The 21,208-nt window shown below is 37.9% G+C and overlaps 1 protein-coding gene across 6 annotated transcripts in view; it reads left to right on the forward strand.

Annotated features, from left to right (window-relative positions):
* Positions 1-21,208, forward strand: part of NR1H4 (nuclear receptor subfamily 1 group H member 4) — a 72,597-nt gene that overhangs the window by 35,313 nt on the left and 16,076 nt on the right. For 4 of the 6 annotated variants that reach the window (XM_070254560.1, XM_070254558.1, XM_070254559.1 and 1 more), the window contains 5 exons: positions 11,735-11,887; positions 13,804-13,937; positions 15,334-15,432; positions 15,771-15,870; positions 19,011-19,157. In XM_070254560.1, the coding sequence (XP_070110661.1) occupies positions 11,735-11,887; positions 13,804-13,937; positions 15,334-15,432; positions 15,771-15,870; positions 19,011-19,157 (633 nt within the window). The remainder of the gene's footprint in view (positions 1-11,734; positions 11,888-13,803; positions 13,938-15,333; positions 15,433-15,770; positions 15,871-19,010; positions 19,158-21,208) is intronic. The other 2 variants (XM_070254561.1, XM_005606543.4) reach the window with 1 other exon arrangement.

Here is a 21,208-nt window from a genome sequence, read left to right on the forward strand (position 1 = left end):
CAAATAAATCACACATTTGCTGATAACGACATCATGGGCACACAAAAAAATGAGGACAGTTAGTTTTAATGGCAGTATAAGATGATCATGGAGATGATCCAGAGAATGCTATTATTAATTTTTAAGGACATCCATAAAATAAAAATGTAAAAATAAGTTTAATATGAGTAAAGGACTTAGAAAAAAGTCTGGTACATAGTCAAAACTCAGTAATGCCTATCATTATTATTGTTACAGTCTTAGAATCTATAAACATTGAGTATAGTAGCGATGTAATTATTTTCTGCTTATCTTGATAAATGTTGATGCCCAACCCATTATCAGTTGTTTGGCAAGACTTATTCTATTTGATGTTGTCTCAAGTTACCAACAGCCTCTCCAGCTTGTCTGTGTAGACCAGTGCTACTCAAAAGCATGTGCCTGCACCAGCAGTATCAGCATCACTTGGGAAGTTTTACGAAATGCAGATTTGAGGGCCCTGCCTCAGACCTACTGAATCAGAACTTCTGGAAACGGGGCCCAAGAACTTATGATTTAACAATCCCTCCTTGCCAAAGTTTGAGAATTACTGGTGTAAATCATACATAAATGCAGCTGGGGGGACCTACCTGGCCAAGCAGCTTGGTTGTGCATTGTGATTGTGAAATTCTCAAGGGTGGGGATGCTGCTCTCCATTAGGTCATCAAAAGGAAAATTCAATACATAAAATTTAGACTAGAAAGACACAATCTCTAATCTAAGTCATGTTTCCTGCTTGGAGAGAAATAGATAAGAAAACGTGTAGTTTATTCTGAAAATCTGGTTCAAAAGAAAAATCTCATTATGAATATTTTTGAACTGACAAATTTCAATGCCAATGACATGCCAATTCTTATGCAGGCATGCTACAAACATTTTCTTGGGTCCTTACAGCAGCTGTGGAAATTAGGTATTATTGTGCCTATGTTATAGGTGAGGAGTAAGCATATCATTTCAAAAAGAAGCTGAGATGTAGAGGCCAGTGCTAGTAGCTTATGTGATGTATTTTCCACACTTCAGTAGTAAACATTAATTTTCATACTTTATCCCCATTTTATAAACAAAGAAAGTGAAGCACAAGAAGTTGATCAACTTGCTCAAGGCTTCCCCGCTAATAAGGGGTGGAGTTTCAAATCTACAGCTTATAAATCTAACTCTAGAGCCCTTATTATTAACCGTTAGACTACGACGTCTTTTACAGCTGCCCACTAAATGATCATTCTATTCTTTGAGCTATTTGTTCAAGGCTAATATTAACTAATTCAGTGACAAAAGGAAGAAAATCAAGTGCTCCATTTAGGTATTAAGGTATTGGTATTGTCCAAGCTGAGGAAATAAACTTCTAAAGTCAATAACTTGGACTGGCTCACCTCCATACAGGTGAACGCGGTAGTGAAAATGTGTCCTCCTGAGAAGAATTTCCGGGTGTGGCAGGGTGAGTAGAGTGAGACCAGTGTGCTGAGGGAGGACAACCCTATGAGACACTGACTCTAAAGGCAGGCAGGGGAAGAGAAGCCCATAAAGGACACAGAATACAAGTCAGAGATGGGGGCTATGAGAAAGTGTGGGACAGGAGAGAAGAGGACAGAAAAGTGGTCAAAAGAGAACTGATCCTTGGGAGGGTTCAGGAAGGAAAAGCTGGGAGGAAGATACATCTTCAAGAGCAGAGAAAGGCAGAGCTTTTCCACTGATTTTGATTTGAGACTTTGGGGACTTTACTCCCATGGTGCCAGCAAAAGGACAAGAACGCAAGGGAGGAGATGAGATGGAGTCAGGCAGATTCCATGTTCTACGCCAGGGGATGGCAATGTTTTTCTGTAAAGAAACAATAAATATTTTAGATTTTGCACCAGGGTGGTCTCTGTTGCAATTACACAGCTCTGCAAATGCAGCCACGTAAAGAAGGGGCATAGTTGTGGCTTTACTTAGCCTACCAAAATAGGCAGGAAAATTAAAAAACAGGCAGTGAGCCGAATTTGGCCCATGGGTCTAGGTGTAGTTTGCTGACTCCTGTTCTAGACCAATGACTCTTGAAGGTCAGGATCGTAATTAACTGGAAGCTGTGCAGTGAGAGTGCACAATACTCAGGGTATGTGTGCAAGAGATGTAACCTTATTTTGTATAATTGGATTTAATTCCATTTCAAGCCCTGGTGGAAACTTTATTTCATTCAATTCAGGATTATTCTACTCACTGCACTCCCCCCCAAATTTTTTTTCTGGGGTTTTGTTTAAATTCCAGGATTATGTAGCATCGTGGAGAAATAGGGCACTAGGGGCGGGGGTCTGGTTCTCAGTGCAGTTAACATAGTCCGGCATCTGTTGGGAGTTGTACTCTCTGATCTTCAGTAACTAGTGGGAAGGGTCTCTGAGGCTCCATCCTGGTGTCCTGAGCACATGCCTCTTTCTTGTCCAACCCCACCTGCTTCTCTGCAGCTCAGGTGGGTGGGTTCCTGATGCTGCTCCAGTATCTGCACTGGAACTCCTGGATTCCCAGAGAAACACACAGCCATTTCATCTGCTCCTAGGTCATGCTGGGTGCAGGGAACCCCAAGGGCTTCCCTAGGCTTTCCCCAGGAAAGGGTGCAAGAATCTCTCTGTTCTAGGATTCCCGAGTGACATGGACTTTCTTTAATCTTTCAATGCACCCATCCTGGGACTCAGTCTGGGGATGGAGTGTGGGAAGGAAGAGCTCAGGACCTTCTTGGGTACTTAACGTGTCTTAGGAATTTTTATTTCATCTTTGATTGTCTGCCTTTCCCAACTTCGGGAAATTTTATTAGTGTCTTCCATCTTGGAGCTTAGGCTTTAGTGTCTGAAAAGCCAGTAATTAGCATTTTGTGCTTTTTATATGTTCTCTTGAGAAAATAAATGAAAGTCATCCTAGCTTAATGAATGGGGAGGAGATGCACAGAATGGGGTAGAGTACAAACAAAAAAACCAGTGCTCTGTGCCAGGCAGGCCTAACAACTTGGCCAACTTGGTGCCCCCATCCCACACCCCTTGGATATCTGCACTTACCGCGTGCAAAATGAATTTCACTCCATAGCTTTCCATCAAAGGAAGTGTGGACTTTGGGGTTTGACAGGCAGGCACCGAATCTAGGCTCTGCACTTCCTGCCTGAGTAAGCAAGTTACTTAACATATCAGTCGGAGGTAAGTGAAATAAAATGGAAACCAAAATTTCAAGCAGAAAGGAATTAATGCAGGAGAAGGTGGAAGGGCAGAGGAACAGGTTCTATGCTAAGTCTTCAAGAGGATGCTTGGAGTCACACTGCAGAACTGGCCTGCCAGGGCAGTTGTTACTCAAGAAGATGAGGAGTCAGAAGGATAACACAAGAACTGTTAGCTCCCTGAAGATGCCACCACAGCTGCCGTCTAGGGATCAGGAAGCTGCCTTTACTACAATTACTGACTCCAGAGCCATGGCTTGCCTGCTAAATATGCACCTACAAATGATGAACACCTTGTGTCTTGCCTTTCAATACCCTTAAAGCTAGAAACTAGAAACCAAGATGCTGCAATAGCAAAACTTGCCAGCAGAAACCACAGAAGCAATAAAAGCATAGCTCTTGTCTCACTTCTACTTTCCAAATATCTTACAAGGGCATCTGTTTGTCAGAGCATAAATCATATCCACAATGTTAGCTGCAAGGGAGTCTGGGAAAGGTTGTGTTCAAAGGTTATGTTTCCTGCCTTTACAGTAGAGGATGTACACAGAGAGTAGGAGGAAGTGCAGTGGATATCCAGCTAGCCGATCCTTAGTTGATGGAATAGCTAACTTCTCTGGTCTCCAATCTGCAAAATAGGGACAATATCTATTTCACAGGGTCTTTATGAGAATTAAGTTAGATTTTTATATGAAAATATCCTGGCAGCTCTCCTGACTTAGGACTTCACTGCAGATCTTTCATGAATGTGATACTTTAAACATACCCATACATACGCACATACACACACACACACGAGGAAATTTTTAGAAAGTTAAAAACAAAGATCATGGTGAAACTTCACGATTTCATTGGTCTCTATATCTGTTTCCATTAAAAATATTTTAATTTTTCTGAATGTTTTATTATTGTAGGCATTTATGGCATCAATGAGAGAAATTTTGATGTATTTTTTTAAAGTCAAAACTGCAGAACACAAGCATAATGCGGAGTGACAATGACTGCCATTCGCTTGGTGCAAGATTAAATCGAGAGCTTTTATTCCTCCTCTGTTATCAGTGAGCATATGGAAATATGCTAAGGTCTGAATGAATTTTATTCAAACTTCAAATCTCAACTAACAAAACTGCTCTGCATCTGACTGGATATTTCAAACTGCCACATTTCCAAATAGGTCAGCGTCAGTCACATCCATCTTCATGCCAGGAGAGTCTATGTCTATCAGTGAGAAAATGATAGAATTCTTAAAAGGCATTTTATGAGCAAGTGAGTGACTATTGTCCTTTTGAACATATTTTTACATAAAATAGTGAACCAGCATTAGACTTAGATCTGAAGTTTTAGAAAAAATTCCAGAATTATTGAAACTATTCTGGTGTATAAAATAGATGTGGAGTGTTTCCAGCAGGCCCTTTGTTTACGGGTCAGCGCTGAGGTGCCCTGACTCACACACAAACCTACTGAAATCCTATTTGATTTTGAGATCTGATTTTATAAAATTAAGTAATGGTCCTAACGAACTCTATCCATCAAATTATCTTAGAGAGTGATGCAAGTGGTGGAGGTTAAAGTATTTCACTGCCTTGGTAGCCTTTAGTAATAAGTGTTATAAAAATCGTGGGAGGGGTAGGACTCTGAAGGCAGACAACCAAGATTCCAGCCCCACCTGATTCTCTTCCTAGCTGTTTCAAGTTACTTAACACCTCTGGATTTCAGACTCCTCAACTATAAAATGAAGATGATAATAAAGATGAGGAGGAGGAGAGTGAGGTGATGATCATGGCAATGATAATGGTGATGACAGATAGATAACATACATCAAGTGATTATTATGTGCAGGCTCTATCTGGGGGTTTTGTGTGTACTAACATTTAATCTTCAGGACAACCCTTTGAGGTAGATATCTACGGGGTCTTGGGAGGAATAAATAAGGTGATGTTTGTAAAGTAACTAACAGAATACTTGTCCCACTTCAGTTATGTGGTTGAGCTGATGAATAAATTAAGCATTTTTACTTTTATAGGAAAGATTTTTTTAAATACACGTTTTTATTTTGTACTTATTTTTATTCCGGTTTTATTGAGATATAACTGACATACAGCACTGTATAAGTTTAAGATGTGCAGCATGATGACTTGACAGATGTATATGTTGAGAAATAATTACTATGATAAGTTTAGTTAATATCCATCACTTCATAGAGTTACAAAAATTTTTTTTTCTTGTGATGAGAACTTTTAGGATCTTCTCTCTTAGCAACTTTCAAATTTACTGTACAGAATTGTTAACTTTGGTCATCATGTTGTATATTACATCCCCAGTACTGATTTATCTTGTAACTGGAAGTTTGTACCTTTTGTATAAAAAGGATTTTAAAAACTATTAATCTGTAGCTTGTGCCAGTTAATTTATCAATACGATACCTTGCAATGTCTTACCTCTTGATCCTGCACCTTCTATTAATAAGTTAAGGCAAAAGAAAAAAAGACTCAGAGTTGCCTTTTAGGCAAATTCCCACAAAGGCGATTCCCAAACGACTCTAGATGCGAGAGTGGTCTCATTAAGCAGGCTATGTCTCTGAGGATGCTGTTTGTGTTTGTGCAGCCTGCTTTTAGCAGTCAGGAGGGAGGACAAGATGTGTGTCGGATAGAATGTTCTGGTCCTTGTCTTCTGGGCATTTCCTTCCTGGGCATTGCCCCCTCCCTCTGGCTTATATTCATTGCTTGAGACTGCATGCAAATACTACTGCTATCCATGGTTTAGCACAGGAGTTGGCAAACTTTTTGTGTAAAGGGCCAGATAGTCAACATTTTAAGCTTTGTGAGTATTAAGATCTCTGTCTGCCATTGTAGTTCAAAAGAAGACATGCATGTAAGTGAATGAGCTTGGCTGTGTTCCAATGAAATGTTATTTATGGACACTGAAATTTGAATGTCAGATAATTTTTACATATCACAAAATATTATTCTTCATTGGATTTTTTTTCAACCATTAAAAAGTGTAAATACCATTCTTATGTTGCAGGCCAGACAAAAGTGGGGAGGTGGCCAAATTTGCCCTGTAGGCCATATTTAGCCAACTCCTGGCTTAGCACAATGCTCCCTATCAATGCTCCCGGGCTGTTGGCATCTCCTTGTATCTGAATTTGGAGATTCTTTTCCATCTGTCTTGGGCAATGTTTATTCAAAATTTACTTTGTTTTCTAGCTGTCTGAGGTTCACTAACACTTTTGATACACTGATGGAGTTGTATTCTAACTCTTATAGACTATGCTATTCTAATTAATTTTTTTCTATTTCATGGTATTTTTGACAGAAGGGAGTATAGAAGTTTGATGAATGCCCTTTGACTACTAAGTTGTCTGTAGATTTGTCTACCCTGGAACGATGTTAGGCAACTTCAAAAAATAATTCAGTCAGTCTTTCTTAAATTTATTTAAGAAAAAAATCAATAGAGATTGTAGTTGGTAAAAGTGTTGGAAAAGTCAGGTAGACAATTTTTGTGTATGTGACTCTCCAAGAGATCAGGGGGAAAACGCCTTAAAATCAACTAGTAGCAGGAACTAAATAGTCAACAATCATTTTCATCAACTTCATCTCAAAAGTTTGATGGTTTGCTTTTTCAACAATAGTCTGAAACAGCTCCTACCAGATGATCACGAGTCTATTGTCAAATTCTGAAATTTCAGCAAGAAGCTCAAGGAAGATGTCTGAGATCCTAAAGAATAAGAATTGTGTGGTGGAGACCAAAGATTGCTTTTTAGCATTGTCAGACTTTCTCTCTAGTTTGTGCAAATTTTCAGCTTCCTTGGAGCAAGACAGAGGTAGAAAAGACAGCTGGGGTAAGGAAGGGAGAGTAGGATGCTTTTGAAGAAGTTTTGGAGATAGAGAAGAAACTGTGGAGCACTTAACATGTGTACGGCATTTGGGGAGATTACTGTCTAAAGATAATTTTTAAGAACGTAAGCTCCTTACTGGAAGGGCAACATGATGTAGTGGTTAAGAGCATAGAGTTTGGAACTGAACCTATCAGGGCTCAAATCTGAGCTCTACCATTTACTATCTGTAGGACCTTGAGCAATTTGCTTAATCTCTATGTAACTCAGTCTCCTTGTCTGTAAGAGCGAGGTAATCATAGAATCTATCTCATAGGACTGTTATGAATATTAAATGAATCACCATATGCAAAGTATTTAGAACAGTGCCTGATACAAAATAAGTCCTATAGAAGTGGGTGGGGTGTCCTTTGTATTGTACAATGTGCTGAGACAGACCTAAAGGCTGATTCTATTTAGGTCATATTGGATGTAAACATTACTAGTTGCTCAGCACTGTGTGTTTGTTGCTGTTTAAAAGGCATGAAGACCTTTAATTTTTAAACAATGAATATTTTATTGATTTCAAAGTAATGGATAGCCTACTGTCAGTCACTGGAGTCTGGTGTGTGCTTGTGCATGTGCATTTGTATGTGTGCATGTGTATGCCCGTGCACATGTATATGTGTATGAGTTATGAATAGGGTGCATATGTGGGTTCCATCTGTATAAAGAAGCAAGATGTGAGGCCAGCCCAGTGGTGTAGTGGTTAAGTTCAGCATGCCCTGCTTAGGCAGCTTGGGTTCTTGGCTTTGGATCTTGGGTGTGGACCTACATCACTCATCAGCCATGCTGTGGTTGTGACCCACATATAAAGTGGAGGAAGATTGGCACAGATGTTAGCTCAGGGCTGGTCTTCCTCAAGGAAAAAAAGAGGAAGATCGGCAACAGATGTTAGCTCAGGGCAAACCTTCCTCAGCCAAAAAAAAAAGAAGAAGAACAAGAAAAGAAAAAAAGACGTAGGATATGTGATATTCTGCATATTTGAGGGATCCATTTTACCCTCCTGTAGCTTTTTTCTGCCACCCCAGACACCCACCTAGTTCTACACATTCCTCAGATGGCAATACCAGCCCAGTCTACTCATCTTTTATTAACAGGGAGCCTCTATTCTTCAGTGAATTTCCTTTCCATTCATTTTCAAATGACTTTTCTGATATGGGCATTGTTGAATATGAACAAGACAGAGGCAGAGGTATGTGTATGGATATATTTGCATAAGTATAAATACAGTATATGTACCCATATTTAAGTGATAAAATGATAATATTGTGTTACCATCTCAGAATGAAAGCTAATTAATTCAGCTATTGAGATGATAATGATTTCTTTCTCAGTTAATACCAGAGTAAAATATCCTTCAGAACTGTCCTAGCACTGTTCCTTTGACTCATCTTAGAACAAGAAGTTTTATTTTTGTTAACTATTGAGCTATCAGTGTCTACAATGGTTTTAAGGGAATCATTCCTGGGAGGGGCTGAAGATAAGTGGGGAGATTGACTGAGGTAGGCTAAAGTGGTCATTGAGCTCAATGATTTGGTACCAGGAAAAAAATTCTTTTTCCCCTATAGTCTCTTTTTAAATGCATGCTTTGGTATTTGCACTCCCAATATCAACATTGATCTGAAGCACAAAGTCTTTTTTTAGACTTTGCGTGGTTGGATTTGACATTTAGGAAAATGGTAAGATCTTTCCTACTGAAAGTTACACCAGCTGACAAATTTACGAGCAAGTCTCTGACTTTTTTAACCTTGAAGTCTCTAACTTTTCCTACAGCTTCCACTTTCATATTTAGTTAGTTACAAAGTCTTGAACGTTCCTCCGTTTCCTCCTCCCTGTTCTCACCACCTTGCATCTAATTCACGCACTGATTACCTCTTAGCTGGTAACAGTCTCCTGCCCCTAGTCTCTATCGTCCCTGTTTCACCTTTCTTCACCTTGAACCAAGGATTCTTCCTGACATGCAAGTTAGGTCATACCCTCCCCTGCCAAAACCCTTTGATGGCTTCTCTCTTTCTACACAGTAAAGACTCAGCTCCTTTGCTTGGTGTTTAAAGGCATTTAACCGTATTCTGTCCCACTGCATGCCCTCACCATCTCCCACTAATTCTCTCCACGCTCTAACCTCCCATCAAGATGAATTATCCACTCGTCCTTGGAATTTCCATAACTCCCAGCCTTTGCTCAGTTCCCAGAATGTCCTTCCTCCTTCACAGTCTATGTTTCAAAATACTACCTGTTCTTCAAGGTCCAGCTTAAATGCTACTTCCTTCATGAATTCTTCTCTTATTTCCCTTACTCAGAATTAATCATGGCCATTCCCAGACTTTTTAACACCTTTCCTTCAACACACTTGACTTCTAGCTGTTGGGAAATTGTCATATTTTACTTACTTTACTAGGACAATTTTTTATTGCCTTCTGCTAGAAAAATTGTCATAACCAATGTGTAAATCTCCATGTCTATGATGGAAGTGCTGCCCCCTCTTAAATTTGGCACAACCTTCACAAGCATATAGTGTGGTCCTGAAATGATCACTTTTTCATCCACATTCCAAAAATTTATTACTTAATTAGCTGTCCTATCACTCTCTCTTGTGTTATGCTGGGAATTTACTTCTTTGTCTTCTGACTAAGCTGGAAGCTCTGAGGACTAGAAATGTCTTATTCATCTCGGTATTTCCCAGGTCAGAGAATGCAGCTTTCAGATAGTAGGCACCTAATAATAAGTTATTCTACTCTCTTGTGACCCAAGGGAGGCAATTATAGTTATAATATAGTGGTTAAGAGAATGGGCTTTGATGCATGACCACCTGTCTTTGAATCCTCCTAGTACACTTATTAACCATATGATCATGGCCGAGTTGCTTAGCCACTCAGTGTCTTTTTTTCTTCATCTATAATATGAGGACATAGAATATTATCTTCATCATAAAATCTATATGAAGATTGAATAATTAAATGCAGGTAAAGTGGTTAGAACAATAGCTAGTGAGCGCTTAGTAAATGTTAGATATTATTCCAACAGGCTGTTCAAATGGAAAAACACTTGCTGTCTCAATTTCAGCAGAAGCATGAAGACACTACATTCCAAAGTGAGCACATCTTGCAGTGGGCGGTGAAGAACTAATTAAATATTTCACTTGCTTTGAGGGTATGAAGTGGGCAGGAGTTGGAAGTTATAGAGCAGTCTTTAAAGATTTTGGAGCATGTGACTAGTGTGTTATGAATCTCACATCCTCATTGCAAAGGGGTAATTGTGTGGTGTGGGTGTCTGCCGCTGGGGGCCACCACTGAAAAGTATAGTACTGTTGTAAGAATTAGGAAAAGGTGTCCCTCTTTCCCAAGGTAAAATCTATATGCTAAGGCGGCTCTGTTGCTTGAGGCCCAATGAAGGGGCCTTAACAGCATTACTTGAGGAGACTGGTATGTACCCCCTGAAGCATAGGGAGATGAGAGACTTACATCTGACTTTTACCTGAGAAGTTGAAAGGGCAAGAGGAAGGGTGGCTGACTGCTTATGGATAAGTGGGAGAGGGTTCTTTGCCGCAAAGAATTTGCTGGACCAGAGAAAGCTGGCATGGGGTTATCTTAAGTCCATGCCAAAAGGGCCACATGGAGGGACCTTGGAGTCAAAAGGATGGAAGTGAATTTCCAAATTTCTAGATTTCTGAAGAAGATGATAGAAGCCATGGGCTAGAACAGAGATGTATTTGCCCTTATCAAGGAATTTCAGAGGAAAGTATCCCAAAGATAGGAGGAGTTCTCTAAAGAACCAACCCAAAGGAGAGTCAATTTCAGAAACTTGCTGGGTTTCTAGCCAGCTTCTAACAATACAGGCAAGTAAGTGCTTTGCTGTCACTTTTTCCCACCATCCTCTCCTTATTTCCCACTCCACAGTGACTCTGGAAGTGTCAGGAACTGTGGTTAGCCAGATGGAGGGGAAAGAGTAGAGGTGGAAAGTGGAGAAACGGAGAAGCAGAAAGGAACACAGTCCCATCCCTCCCCGACTCTAGATAGCTTAACTGTAGCAGGCACAGGGGAGATGTTTGCTTTTAAATCACAGTTGACATTTTTGTTATTACACCGAGCTGGGCCCATTAAGTACTGAATTGAAACCTTGAATGTGACCTCTCCCTGTCTGCCTGGTAAACAACTCATTTTCCAAGATTTAGCTCAACACCCACTTCTGTGTCTGACCTCTTTATCCAGAACTGACCATTCTCCCTTACTCTTCAGCCCCAGCACAGCCTAGGAACACTTGATTTCACTTGTTTGGTTGTTTGGATGGCTTTGCCTTCAACCAGCCTCTAAACTCTAAGAGAGAAGAGATGACTTATTTGCCTTTGTGTCACCAACACATAGAGCTCACTGGCACATAATTGCCTCCCAATAAAGATATAAGGAAAGTAATATATCTAAGCAACAAACTAAGATTTTTCCTAAGAGAGGCTATAATTCAAACATCTTTATTTTTGAGAGATAAATTAAAAACAGCAGCTTTTCTGGAAGATGTAGTGCAACTGACATACTTTGTCACCAGTATGCTCAAGGATTGCCTGGTGCTCTCCAGGGGTTCACGAGAAAATGCTCTGGCATCTCTCAATCTTTATGTGTTTTTCTGAGTAGAAGTTGTTAGGAGGCTTCTTACTCCTTTCTGTATTTCTTCCACAGGTTTCTTCAGGAGAAGCATTACCAAAAACGCCGTGTACAAGTGTAAAAACGGGGGCAACTGTGTGATGGACATGTACATGCGAAGGAAGTGCCAAGAGTGTCGACTAAGGAAATGCAAAGAGATGGGAATGTTGGCTGAATGTATGTATACAGGTATTCACATCAAGAAATTAAATTCCACTAAAAATCTCTTAAGGAGGCAGATGTCAGGTAACTCATATGATTAGAATGGTATTTCACATTTTAAAGAAGGGATTTACTAAGCCATCTAAGTTCTTGAAAAGGGTAATGAGACACTGAAATTGTCCAAACTGTCAGCTAAAGAGCATTTTATTCACCTGAAAGAAATGGCTGTGTTTTGTTGTTCATTGTTGCAATGAATAATATGTAGAGTGAAGTGGCATTAACATACAGTTAGATAATATGTTTTAATAATCTACAAAGAATGACAGTCTAAAAGTTTCCTCCAAATTTGATTTAATAGCCTTCTTATTTATTGTTTAATTAACATAAAAATTCACAGTTGTGGGAAAAATTAAGAATGCTTTATAAGGTATAACTGCCTCTGAATTATATAAATAGAGTTTTAAACCAAGTTATTTTATTAAGAATCTTTCTCTTAGTGCAACTTTGAACCAATTTGTGTAGGTTTACACCGGAAATTAACTACTCCGAGTTTTAATATAATTTGGTCCTTTGATCTGATAAAGAGACACTGTATTAACTGCTGGCTTTGTGAGGAATGGCAATCTCCATCAAACTTTGGAATGCATGCTAGTATATAACACAATTAATTTTTCATTCTACAGACCACTCAGATTATGAGATATGAGCTGTTCCTCCTCAAAACACAAATAGACAAACAAATGTCACCAAGGAGATGATACATTTAGGGAGGGAATGCCACATGAAATAAAAGCCTTTGGAAAGCGACTCCAGTTCTATTGTTCCCAAACTGCAGAAGCAACTGGGATGGACCCAAAGAAATAACGCGTGCAGGAGAGGGAAAAATAGGTCAGTGTAAATAATCCAGTTCTGGGTGGATGAAAGTTTATAGTGGCTGATCACAATCTCCTCTCAGCATATGTGAAACAAGAGACTACAGTAGAGGCGGCTGCTGGAATCCAATCTTGCAATGGAAACATTTACTTTGATCCTGGGTGGTTCATGTTGCGCATTACTTAAATATGAAATTGTTCCAACTGAGGACGTTTGTCATGACTCCATCTACAAGAGTCTATAATATTATTTATGAACACAGACTCATCCAGTAACAGATGCAGAGCTTTCATAGGATCTTATAAAATAAATTCCCTGGACAAAGAAATTGCTGGAACTTAGTTTCATTAACATTGAGAGAATAAGGAAGTTAAATGGAAATATGGAAGATTGTTCTACATTATTTGTATAGCTCTGTGTAAGTGTAAATTAGTGATGATATTGTAAGATGATTCAAAAGAAAATTTCAAAGTCCCCTTGAATTATTTTCATCTTTAACTATGTTCTCAATAATTTATACACTTCTGAAAATTAACAGGATTTTAGAATTTTCCCTAAACGATGTTGACATTTGTTTTACTCGACACGTTTACTTATGTGTTTAACGTGAATTGAATATACTTCTTATGGTACAGTTATGTAAACATGGATGAAAAATAATAATAATATTATGTTTTGAAACATTAGCTTTCACAGTCCCCTAGACCAGGAATAGAGACAGTGTCACTTACCTTTTTATTGACTGAATACCTTGCATTTGCACAATGGTTTGGTATTACAAATCCTTTGAATAAAGCTCATTTAAAAAAATGGCCTGATTATATTTAATCTACACAAAACTCTGTAAGATTGATATTCCCATTTTACAAATGAAGAAATTGAGACTCACGGAGGATAAATTTCTTGTTCAAGACCAAGTCTTGAAATGTCTGGAGCGCTAGAATTATCTCTGTGCCTAGGAGCTAACTGCATAGGAGATATTCTGACCTGACTACACAGCATCTGCCTTGTGACCACATACCCAACAGTACTTTCTGTGGTTGGTGAAGTCTCTGTGTTTATTTTTTCAGGCTTGTTAACTGAAATTCAGTGTAAATCTAAACGACTGAGAAAAAACGTGAAGCAGCATGCAGATCAGACCATTAATGAAGACAGCGAAGCACGTGACTTGCGACAAGTGACTTCGACAACTAAGTCATGCAGGGTAATAACATGCAGCAGTGTCCGCCAAAGTCAGCACCAGCTGAGCTTCGGGGCTTTTAGTGATCTGGCTGGGGGGCTTTCAAATTAGAGCCATCGCCATAAGCATAATTGTGCATTAAATGCTTCGGTGTAAAAATTCACATAATAGCAGTATACAAAGTAAAAAGTGAAAGATCTCCTCCCTGGCTCCATTCCACTCCTACAACCCAGAGGTTGCTATAGAAATACTTCAATGTATAAAACAGATTTTTCAAACTGAGTTTTGAGGGCCGTTTTTTCCCTATCTTTGAGAAGGGAGGCTCAAACTGGGAAGGATGTGGATTCAATTAAAGCTTGTGGATTAGTCCTTATCAATGGGTTAACAGGGTGAATACACATCTGTGGATCAACAGAGAAAAGCCCTTCCCACTGAGGTCACAAATTACTCAAGAGTTCCTTTGAGCAACACAGGACAAAATAGAGAAACAGTATCTTGTATGCTTAGCTAAACACATTGTGATAATGCACAAGACATGTGGAGGAATTTTAATTTGCCATTAGTTGAAAAACCAATAATCCATGATTGTTCAAGTCACAGCCTTATCAATATTATGCTACTGACAAAGAAAACTTCATCCACGTTTGGTTTTTCAAATAATTTTATGTGAGTATTAATTTGTCATATGGCTTCCTCAATAACAACTTGGTATAAGAAAGCAAAGAGTTGACACAACTATTCACACTCTTTAAAAGATGCTAGTAAGGGGAAAAGAGATGTTTGAGGTCTGAATTATCCAGATTGGTGACTCTCTACTTCAGGGGTCAGCAAATTCTTTTCCGTGAAGGGAAAAGAATTTCTTTATTTTAGGCTTTGGCCACATGGTCTCCATCACAATTACTCAACTCTGCCATTTTAGTGTGATAATACATAAACCAACAAGTATAATTGTGTTTCAATTGATTTACAAAACAAGGTGGATTTTGTCCATGGGCTACAGTTTTTCAACCACTGCTCTACATGAATATCCTTCAATGGATTCTCCACTTCATATGTGGGAACCTTTCCTTAGTTATAATTAAGCCTTGAACTTTTACTGAACTTCTCTATGAATGTGCTCAATAGGACTCATATCCAGACTATTATTAATTCCCAATAAATACATGAAAGGAATATTTTGTTATCCCTATTTTATAGATAGGAAAATGAGCACCTTGGGACAAATTTAGTGAAATGTGATATGGCTTGCCCAAAGACCCAGAGAAAGCAATTACACATTGCAATAGAGCACATAGTTCCTTCCATATTTAGGGCTTTTTTCAACAGTTTCTGCTAGTGGTTTACTCCAGATGAATGTACATATAGGAAAAATGCTTTATAACCACCCTCCTTCACACCTTTTATTTTTTTGCCAGTGTAGGAGAAAACTGAACTCACCCCAGATCAACAGAATCTTCTACATTATATTATGGACTCATATAGCAAACAGAGAATGCCTCAGGAAATAACAAATAAAATCGTACGTACAACATCTGAAAATACATGGGTTTAAAGTTAATATTTTCTGGAGCTTTTACTACTTTGGAGGTGGGATTTATCTATGAATATGTTAGTTTGAAATGATTAGAGCTGAAATTTAAGCTATACATTTAAATTTTTAGGAGCATTATTAAACAATTAAGAAGTGACAAGTCTCACATCTATCTTAGTAATGGTAATTTCTCTCCAGGGATCTGAGAAATATGAGCTACATTTTAAATTTTATTATCTAAATCTGGTTCCCTAGTCTAATGATTTTGTATTGAATTATCCTTTTATCTACTTATTAATCATTTGCTTTTTTTTCTTAAAATTTAGTTAAAAGAAGAATTCAGTGCAGAAGAAAATTTTCTCATTTTAACTGAAATGGCTACCAATCATGTACAGATTCTTGTAGAATTCACAAAAAAATTGCCAGGTATTTTTCCATGTAGTTACTTCTCTGCTACACTATGCAACATTCTTGTGACATTGAGAGAGGCAGGTTTGTTCATTGTAAAATGGGAATCATCTCACATCTAATTTAAATTAATATGTCTAACTATTATAAACATGAAATGTTAGATATTCAAGTTATTTATAATAATTCTTCCGAATTGATATACTAAGAAATTGAGGCTTTGCAAAGTTGTTATTCATCCATTTATTAATTTAATAAGCATTTGTTGATACTCACTCTACACTAACTACTTAGCTATTACGTTCAAGGAGAGTGATTAAAGGATACAATGAAAAAATATATATACAAAGTGTTGTTTGAACAGAGAGGAAGTAGTTGCTAATTGTATCTGAGAAAGATAGGGAGGTTTCAAAGAGAATCACATTTGAGTTGAGTCTAGAAGAAAAGTGAGTTTTCCAGGTGGTATGGAAGAGAAGGGACATTGCAAGTTGAGAGATCTGCTTGTGAAAATATAATGAAGCATGAACAAGAATAGGATTATTAGAGAAGAGAGAGAAAATTCAGTGTTGCTGTAGCAAAATGTCTGTGGCTTTTTAGTTAGACATATGCTAATTTGGTACCAGATTGATTAGGGCCTAACTAAGGAATTCAATCTTTGTCCCCTGGATAGTAAAGACTTTTTGGTGGCTTCTTCTTGTTTTGAGAAGGAAGTGATGAAATTTGTGTTATAGATATGCCTTTATCAGGTTTTTATAAAATGGATTTGAACAGGCAGGGACTGGAGGCAAGGATGATCAGTTACTTTGATACTGCACCAGTCCAGGCAAGAGGGCTTGAATTAAAGCAAGAGCAGTGGGAGAGGGAAGAAGAAACAAAATAAAGAGAGATTCAAAAATTCATGGGACTTGATGAACAAGCATTCATCAAATGTGGGATGAGGAAAGGGATTTATCTACAGTGATTCAGATGGTGCCAGTACAGAAACTGGAATGCAAGATTCTTAGCTTCCAGCCCCCAGTTCTTTCAGACACATCATCAATGTGATCTAAGCCAATAGGTTTAAGTTGTTTCAGTTCTTTAAAAATATACTAGTATATTAGAATTCCATGGTCTAGAAGAGTTTAATAAATACCTTGTATAGCAGCATAATACTGTAATATTAAATTACAGAAGGTAACTTCTGACATAGGATTTTAATTAGACATGTTAATTTGCCGTCTTTTGCCAGCATTATACTATTATTTTATTAAATGTGTCATGAATAGACATAAGCCTACATAAAACTCATAAAATGTGGGGAGAAATTTCTTATTGTCATTGAAACATTAGTATTCTCTCATTTCTCTATTAACAATGAAAGAGGAACTTAATTTGTTATATGCTAATTAAGCTGAAGGCAATCTTGATCAAAAACAAGATTACAAAAGAGTAAAAGCTGTGGGGGGAAGAATTGGGAAAGAGAGAATATGATGTTCTTGGTTGTTTGTATGAAAAGGTTTTTCAGTTCAAACGGTCAGTTGGTATTGAACCAAGAAATAATTGAAGACAAAAAAGAATAATAAGGTAGCTATCTGAAAGCAAAGGCAATATTGCACACATTTCCCCATTCCCATTGCCTAACTCAGTTCCCAAGAGAAAGAGTACAGTTAATGTCTGTTTAATGAGTAAAGCAGAAGGAAAAAATTAAAAATACAGAAGGAAATAAAAGGCAAAAAACCCTTGAGAAAGAAAAAAATTATTTTAGCAATAATTATAGAAATGATAACATTATTACAGATTGTAATAATAATGATATAATACCAATAATAAAAGGGTGTTTTGTGAAAGACCGAGTTGAGTAATTCCATCCTGCAGTTCATGGAATATAACCTGTGCCAGGCACTGTCCAGGGTGCTGGAGACCCCGCATGACTCCTGCCCTCAAAGGAGAGCTTAGATTTTCTAAGTGTTTCTTAACCCTTAGCATTACTCTCTTCTCTAAACTCCCATTGCTGTGTAATACTTTTCTAAGCCATTTAGACCCTGAAGGCATTAGTTTATCTCTAGTTGTGTTGTGTGTGAGTGTACACATGTGCAGGCGAGCTTGTGTTTGTTTCCCATTCATTCCTTCAGCCATTCAATCATTCGACAAATAGTTCTTGGATACCAATTCCCTGCCAGGCACTGGGGATACAAAAGTGAACAAAACTGGCAAAGTCTCTGCCCCCAAGAAGTTTCCACTCTAGTAGAATTTTCAGACAATTAACAAATAAGCAAATAAATTTATAATATTATATCAGGTAGTGGTAAGTTCTATGAATAAAAATAAAGCAGGTAGGAACTAGTGAGTGCTGGGGAGTACTATTTTAGGTAGAGTCACCTTGAAGCAGACACCTGCATACAGTGAGGAAGTGAGGCATGGGGATATCTGAGGAAGATAATTCATCCCTGAGGCAAAAGTAGGATTTTGTGTTCACAGCAGAGCCAGGGGTCAGTGTGGCTGGAGCACAATGAGTGAGGGGAAGGAGGAGGAAATGAGATCAAAGAGGCTTCTGGAGACTGTAGCATATACACTTGTATAAGGACTTTGGATTTTCCAGGTAGTGTTTTATTCTTTCCCATATTTCTCTGATTTTCCCCACCTTGCATGGTGCAGTGCTGAGTTCAGAGCAGATACTTCAACATGACTTTGATTGGTTTTCTTGGGAAATGCTACCCATTCTCCAGATTGACTAAAGATTCATGAGATGGTCAAATATTCCGTTAATTTTCTGGATACATGTAAAGATTTTTCTGGATGTGGATGTTTCCATGATGCAGAATTGACCATGTGACATGAGATGTGACTAAATTAGTGGCTCAAAGAGAATCTGCTTGCCTTTAATTTCTGAAAGTTGCTTCATCTGAATCAGCCTGTCTCTTCCATAATACACGTATTTGGTTTGGACTTGACATCCTCTTTTGTCCAACTTTTTCAACAAATCCTACTCAGCGAAGATAAAAGTCAGCTTTTATCTGGAGGAGTACGAGAGATACTTATTGACTCGACTACCCAATCTTAAAACAATTACAAATCACTTTATGGAAATTTTTTATCAATGGGGATGATATTAATGATGAAATACTGTTATACAGCATTCACTACCCTTTGATACTGATTTGATTATCATCTTCATCCAGGATTTCAGACATTGGACCATGAAGATCAGATTGCTTTGCTGAAAGGGTCTGCAGTTGAAGCTATGTTCCTCCGTTCTGCTGAGATTTTCAATAAGAAACTTCCAGCTGGACATGCTGATGTATTAGAAGAAAGAATTCGAAAGAGTGGTAAGTGATTTGGTTAGTGGCGAAAAGAATTTGTTTCCGCAAGTAAGAATTTGTATACCTCATAAAGGCAGGCCTCTTGTCTATCTTTTTCAAAGTTATATACCCATTGTGACTAGCATGGAGAATGCCTCTAAAGAGATATGTGTTAAATAGATGGAACTTTTAGAGGCTTAGTTCAAAAATCCTTGTTGTAATAGCAAAATACCGAAAATGCTCTTTTCACTGCACTAAGGTGAAGGCCACAGGAAGAATTTTTAAAAGACTGGAAAATTAGTCTGATTAAAAAACAAAGTGTAAAGGAGCTGGGATTGTTCGGCCCAGAGGAAGATTCATTTATTCAAAACTCCCAGGTACAAATGACTATGTATCAAACTATTATCTATCTCTATTGAAAGTAAAATAAAAAGAAATAATAATAGAAACATTTATACATCATTTACTTGGTTACAGACACTGTTCAGAATACATATATGATTTCATCAAATCCTTGCAAAAATCCTAGGAAGTAAATACTACTATTACTCCCAATTTAAAGATTTGGAAACTGAGATAGAGAGGAGTTAAATAACTTTCCCAGAGACAGACAGAAAGTCTGACTTCAGAAGCCATGTCTCTTAACCACTATGCTACACTGCCTCTCAAGAGACAAAATGAAATAACAGTATGAGTGACTCAGTTTAACTTATTACCGAGTAATACTGTGTCAGGGAGAGTCAAAAGATGTCAGAATGGATTACCAGGAACTCTGTGCAATTTATCTTAGCAGATACTTAAAATAGGATAAGTTCTCATTGTCCTGAGATTTTATATATGGGAAGTGGCTATGACTGAGATAAGATGACTTTTGAAGATTTTTTTCTTCCTAAAATGTTTTGGGAAGAAAAATATCCTTCTATGATTGGTTGGAACAAGTTTAAATAATCATAACACTGGTATTTTAGAATAGAGATTGGAAGGAATGTTTTCAGGCAGTTCTGCATCTGTCATATAAGTGAAATCATTTAAAAATTTAAAATTATTTTTTAAAAGCAACCTTCCAATAGTCATTATGTTTTCTCCTTTTAGTTAAAAACTGAAAGCATAATTAACATTGGTAGATTTAAAAAATATACTTTTTAAAAAGATGCGTTATTCTCATATATCCACTGACCATTAGTTTAACAACTATTGAAGTTTCTTCCCCTGGGAAACTTATAGTTGACTGGGAAGAGATGACCTGTGCAGAGATAGTTATAATAAAATGTGGAAGAGAAGAACTGGGAGAGAGCTGGCTTCCAGTTGGGAGGGCTCTGGAAAGGCTTCCTTGGCATTTGAACTGCACCTCGAGTGATATTTGATGTGATACTCAGGATAGGGTGCAGGAGAGAAGGACCAGCAGGAGCAAAGGACTGCGGCAAGAAAGCTCGACTTATGCACACAAAGAAGAGTGAATATTTGAGTTTGATTGGATTAATCGTTACATCAAAGAGAAATTTTTGAAAAGGCAGAACCAAATGGCTGAGCGCCTTGAATGTTGGGCTAAAGATTTTATTCTTTATTTCTTATGTAGTGGGGAGACCAAAGATTTTTGAACAGGGAAAGGAAAACATCAAATTGTGCTTTACAAATCTTCCAGAAATGTTAGGATAAGCCGGGATGGGAGACACCTGTTAGGATGGAAAAGTTTTCAAGGATGTGACCCCTGCTGCTAGAAGAAATGGAGAGGAAGGAAACGATCTGGGAAATATACCATTGCAGCTCTTCACCCTTTGAAAGACGTGTTGTTGAGAAATACGGATTCTGGTCTTGGACAGATTTGGTCACTTACCTGCTCTGGGCCTTAATTTATATTGTGTGTATGTGTGTCCAGGAGGCTGGGGGTAAGGGAGAAGGGTTGAATCGGGTAACCTCCAAGACACTATTCAGGTCTACAAGTCTTACTGTTTTTCTTCTCTTAACTAATTCAATTTTTCTAATTGGTGGTTTAGCCAGTCACTCAGCCAGTTACTTAAGTATCTCAATTTTAATTATTTTATTTTATTTTATGTTGTTGTTGTAAGAACATTTAACAT

Source organism: Equus caballus, chromosome 28 (assembly GCF_041296265.1).
Source record: "Equus caballus isolate H_3958 breed thoroughbred chromosome 28, TB-T2T, whole genome shotgun sequence".
NCBI lineage: Eukaryota > Metazoa > Chordata > Mammalia > Perissodactyla > Equidae > Equus > Equus caballus.